General features: G+C 36.3%; 1 protein-coding gene across 1 annotated transcript in view; it reads left to right on the top strand.

The window, feature by feature from the left end:
- Nucleotides 1-5721, top strand: part of LOC106873766 (metal transporter CNNM4) — a 108885-nt gene extending 103164 nt beyond the window's left edge. The window contains exons 5-6 of the mRNA XM_052974465.1: nucleotides 1426-1509; nucleotides 4259-5721. Coding sequence (XP_052830425.1) covers nucleotides 1426-1509; nucleotides 4259-5103 — 929 coding nt within the window. The 3' untranslated portion in view covers nucleotides 5104-5721. The remainder of the gene's footprint in view (nucleotides 1-1425; nucleotides 1510-4258) is intronic.
- Nucleotides 5722-5883: the final 162 nt, after the last annotated feature.

Raw genomic sequence — 5883 nt, 5'->3', positions numbered from 1 at the left:
CAGAACGGTAGGTGACTAGGTGTCTGGCAGGTTTCCTGAAGTTAGTATTGCAAACCATAAGGTCATTTGCATCACAGAACTCCAGCAGCCTGGTTCCATCCTCATTGCGGGAACCAAAACCATAGCTTCCATGTATGCCATGGAAGCCCTTTGAATGTTGTCCAACATGTCCATTGAAATCACCAGCCACAAAGAGAAGGTCCCTGTTATTCGTCGATGAGGTAGTCTGCAAGAGGGTATCATAAAATCGGTCTTTCTGTCCATCAGGTAGCCCGGGCTGAGGGGCATAGGCCAAGAAAATAGTTGCTAACCCATGATGAAGGACTAATCTAATCTTAAGTATTCTATCGCATACTCTGACTACCTCGATTACTTTATCCACCCATTTCTCTGCAAGAAGTATACCCATGCCCCCGACCCCGTCTGTGTTCCCTGCCCAGAAAATCTTATACCTGTGTTCTTTGCCTGTGAGGAATCTAACCGAACCTCCTCTCCACCTTACTTCTCGGAGGCAGCAGATATCAACACATCTCCGTTCAAGCATCTCAACAATTTCACCAGACCTACCTTTCAGTGTGCCAGCGTTGAGAGTGCCAACCCTGAGGGTGTGGGAGGTATGGGCCCGTGAGACCCTGGGACGGGGAGCTCACAAGACCAAGAGCACCAATTACAATGGGTATAAATGTGAATTCATAATCTAAATAAAAATGTTGAAGGTTTCAAAGCAGTTGTCCATAGTTATCCTCTGAATATAAAATATGCAATGTATTAACTACTTCTTGTTTCTATATGTATGTACAGACATATGTGTATTATGTCTGCATGCAAAAATAGACAGATTCTTCAAGCTACCATGTCAGCTTCTTTTTTTGTCACCTATTTAATCTTAATTATCTTCCCTAGCCACTTGATATCCTCAAAGAAGGGTTTTGCTGAAACTTTCAGAATTTAGCTTTTCTCATAGCACACAAACACGTGATATTTTAAATCATGTATCATAACACTGATAAGAGTTCACAAGTATAAGAAATAGCAAGTGACTGAAACAGTAGTGACAATACAAATGCAAAAAATAGCATTTTTAGTACACCACATTACCCTTCTTTACAGCTGTATTGTTTATAAAATACACTGGCTATGTAGTTCTATTTGTTTTGAAAGCAATCAAGAATTTAGTTGCATTTAATAATATATGTGAAGCTGATGTTTGAAATGAAACTTAACAAAAAGTTATTGCATAAAAATTCTGATGGAAGGGTTAACTTTTAACATACTTGAAACCCAGACATATTAAAAAAGAAGATCAAATGATTAGAAAAGAATGTATCCCATCTGAGGCAACTGGAACTATGCTTTGTTGTAACAGCTGAAGCATGCAGCAGCAGCAGCAATCATAATATAATCTCTGTTATTTCTTTTTCCCAGGACATGTAAATGTAATTGTTGGAAAGGAACATATGGTCTTTGATGGTGGACCATTTTCATATTATGGAGTGGAAGCACTAATGAGTAAGTAATTATGGTATTTTGGTTGTTTGGAGTATTGGTTTGTATGTGTTTTGGTGTGTGTATGTTGGATGAAATTAGTTTGCTGGGTTTATGTGTTTGTATGTTGGGGTTTTTTAAAACTTTTTTAAGTCTCTTCTCTCATTCTCTCCCTTCTTCCTTTCCATTTTCTATTTCCTTTCCCTTTGTTCTTTTCTTTCTTATCTCAACTTTCCTTCTCTATTCTCTTCTTTCCCCTACTCTTCACATTTTCCTTTATACCTCTCTTTTTCATTCTCTCCATCTCCTCCCTATTCCCCTCTGCTTTTTCTTTTAACCCTTTAGTATTTAAACTGGCCATATCCAGCCAAAATATTCTACCTGTTTTAAGTTAAAACTTGTCAGATATGGTCTTTCATAGCTACCTTACAGTGTCATTTTAAATATAAACAATCACATTGTTGAAATCACAAAGCCATGAAATAATGCAGGATTAATTCAAATTGGTGAAAATACATAAGCTTTACATTTGACAGAATAATCTGAATGCTAAAGAGTTAACAGTTTTACTGTGTTATGATGGTATATTAGGCTGGGATTAATTTTGCTGCTGTGTATCTTATTAAAACTCTAAAGATATAGTACCTGAAGATATAGTACTGTATGTCATATTGACCAGCAATTCTGTTGATATCTTTCATTTTCTTTTTTGTCTGTTGTCCATATTGCATAGAATCTTCCAAATTGTAATAGTCATTATAGAGGTTTGTGAGACAAGGGCAGCTAACATAGTGTTTCAAGGGAATGTATGTTGTTCTCTTATGTGGTGACAAGACAAATCTTTGATACCAACTACATAATAGAAAACCTCTAAATCTTCCTTCTGAATGATTGTTTCCTTCATTTTTTGCACTCCACTCCACACCTTTGTCACTAGTGAGTGTGGAATGTTTTTTGCAAAACTTAAGATTTGCATGTAAATTATGATAGCTGCATTTACCTAAAACAAGCCTTATATTTGGTATCTTGCATATAAATACAAACAGTGTAATAATAGCCTTGTTTAGGGCACACAGTGCAATGACTAGCTGCTAGCCATAAACTGGTGATACTCAACTGAGAGATAGATGTATTACAGGTTTGTTCTTGTCCAGAGCAAACTGGAGCAAGTAGTGTTATGCTTTGTCCGAGAAGAGAAATAGCAGTGTTTCTTGCAAAGCTTAAACACCTTAGAATCTGGATAGTAGTCCAGCAATTAAGCCACAAATCCATAAAAATCTATAATTAATGAAAGAGAGATGGGGAGGGAACAAGAGAAAGAGAACTTAGCTTAACCCAGCAGGTGGAGTTTGATAAGATTCTAAATATTGCTTTCATCTTTTTAATTATAAATGATTGTAGTTATTCCATACAACAATCAATAAAAATTTTGCTTTGATAACAGTCATGCATATTATATAGATGAATGTGAATTTGCAGTTATTTTATTCATCTATAATATTTTGCTCTTAATCACATGAAATTAAATAATAAATTGTTAAGCCAGAAACTATAAAATCCAACTAGAATCACTGGATTTTGAGTTTTTAGTTTGATACTTTGCATTTTCTGAATTCACCTTACAGGCTAACATCTACTCACATCCTAGATTGCAATTTTCCCTTGAAATGCAGGGTTTGCTCATAGATGTTGGGCTATATGAAGGTTAAATTCTTCTTAACACTGTTGATTTCATTCTGTGAGATGAAAATCACAGTTATTTAGCTTTCTTTCATATTAGTTTTCAACTCAAAAACTAATCTAGCACATTAAGTTATCAAAATGTCAAATTAGTTTGAAATTTCTTTGTACATTCACTTGTCTTGTTCCGCATGAAATGGTGATAATGATTTTTTCACTGCATGCAACAGATTGCAAAATGTTGTCAGTGTTGGAAGGATTTCACTTGACCACTCACAGAATTTAAGAAGTAGGTTCTTCAGATTTTGTCTGAAATCAATAGTATGATAAATTGCATTGGATAAAACTTAGCTTAACAAGTCTACCAATAAATTGCTATTTATCTATTTTATGCTTAGCCAGGAGGAAATAAGAATGCTATTAGTTAAAAATAAACAAGGGTTCCTGTCTTCTTGAAGCATTGTCTTCCTTTACTGAACTCAAATTATATCTGTTGTTGAAAATATTGCATGTATAGTTGTACTCAAAACTAAAGAAATAATTACTTTTTGAATATAACTATTTTCACCTGTTATCTATGATGATAGAAGCGCAATGACCTAATGGTTAGGGCAGCGGACTCACGGTCATAGGATTGCGGTTTCAATTCCCAGACCAGGTGTTGTGAGTGTTTATTAAACATCTAAAGCTTCACGAGGCTCCAGCAGCTGGTAGTGGTGACCCCTGCTGTACTCTTTTACCACCACTTTCTCTCACTCTTTCTTCCTGTTTCTGCTGTACCTGTATTTCAAAAGGCCAGCCTTGTCACACTCTATGTCATGCTGAATCTCCCTGAGAACTACATTAAGGGTACATGTGTCTGTGGAGTGCTCAGCCACTTGCATGTTGATTTTGTAAGCAGGCTGTTCCATTGATCGGATCAACTGGAACTCTTGTCGTCGTTACCGACGGAGTGCCACTATGATGATAGTAAGGGCTCCATTAACAAGTGACAGTAAGTGGGAAATGATAAACACCAGTAATACATTGGTGTTACTTAAATTTGTATGTTTGAATCAATAATTATTTTTCTTTCCTTTTCTCATTCTTTCAGACGTCCCAAGATCAGTTATTTCCCCTGGAAGTTCCTTTGGAAGTGAAGTGATAAAACAAGAACCCTACACCCCTGATTACTCAGTAAAAGCACTCACTGATCTTCAATATTTGTTGATTCCTCGTGGGAAATACATAGCAGCTCGACGGGCAACACTATTTGGTCAGAAGCGGGAGTCATTGGCATCCCAGATTGAAGCTGAGACATTTAAGCAGGAGTTGAACAAAACTAAATCATCTCATAATGGACATAGTCATGCCCTTTGGAAGCCTACAGTGGAAGATGATGGGTCATCATTCAGCTCTAACAGTAGACGTGCTTCAGATGGAACAATTCATAAATATAATTACTTCAGTGGCAAATGTAGTAGTGGTGTAATTGCTGGAGGCAGCAGCAGTTCAGTAAATGTTATGAAAGAAGCAGCAGTGTCAGCATCATCAGCAGTTGCATCATCAGGGGCAGTGCCCATGCAGAAGTCTGTGTCGTCAGGCTACATTTCAAATTTGAAGCAGAATTTATCTTCTCATGAGGTGAAGGAAGCTAGTGGCATCATCAGCAGTGGAGATGTCAGCAGCAGTGGAGGAGGTGATGCTCATCATCATCATCACCATCACAGTAGCAATGACAACAACATGGAGACAAGAAAGCTTCTACTTCCAAACAACGAAGAAGAAGAGGAAGAAGATTGTGATGAAGGTGATGGTTGTGCTGATTGTGATAACTCTACTGTCGCTAACCCTGCTGATGCTGTTGCTACCAGCACTACAATCCACTCTGAGACTGACTCAAATAACACTAACCAAGTTGGGGGAGCTGGTGGTGAACGAACACCTCTTGTAGTGTGATATCTAAGTGAATTTTAACTCACTGAATGACTTACCATCCAGACAAGGGAGAGTTGTGGTGGTGGTGGTAAATGCCTGGTTATGATACATGAACACATGTAAACATCATGCACTACAAACAAGATATACATGGACGTAGACATATTATGTACACATTTATGTGATTCCCCAAATGCACCTGCAAATGTATACATACCTGTAAGCATATACACTGACATTTACATACATAATTTATATACACACATTTGTTTTCTATGTAAATAGACTCTTGTTTAGACACATGTAAACATATACAACCACACAAATATTTGTTTTATTAAAAAAAAAAAAAATGGAAACATTACAAATACATAGGGGAAAGGATGATTGAAATTTTGAGAGATAATTTGTACATAAATTGAGGGATCAGAGATAGAGGCAAAATAAGGAGAGCACAGAAATATTATAATAACAAATCAATGAACAATAGCAAGTGCCCAAACAACAGCAAAAATGACATAAAAATAACATAATGTCAGCACTAACAACAGCAGTAGTGACAATAATGTCATTAACACAATTATACTACTAAAACCAATACCAAAAACAAGAAAATAATCTTTACGCGCTTATTCTCATGTCCAATTTGTCTCTTTCCTTCTTCTGTAACACTCAAACAGTTAATTACTCAATATATGTGTGTGTGTGTGCACATGTGTGAATGTGTGTGCTTGTATGTATATAATTACATACATTTTAGTATATAGATATACTTCTGTATATATATATATATATATATAT

Source organism: Octopus bimaculoides, chromosome 18 (assembly GCF_001194135.2).
Source record: "Octopus bimaculoides isolate UCB-OBI-ISO-001 chromosome 18, ASM119413v2, whole genome shotgun sequence".
Lineage (NCBI taxonomy): Eukaryota > Metazoa > Mollusca > Cephalopoda > Octopoda > Octopodidae > Octopus > Octopus bimaculoides.
The sequence above is the reverse complement of the archived record's forward strand: the minus strand, read 5'-3'. Positions and strand labels throughout refer to the sequence as shown.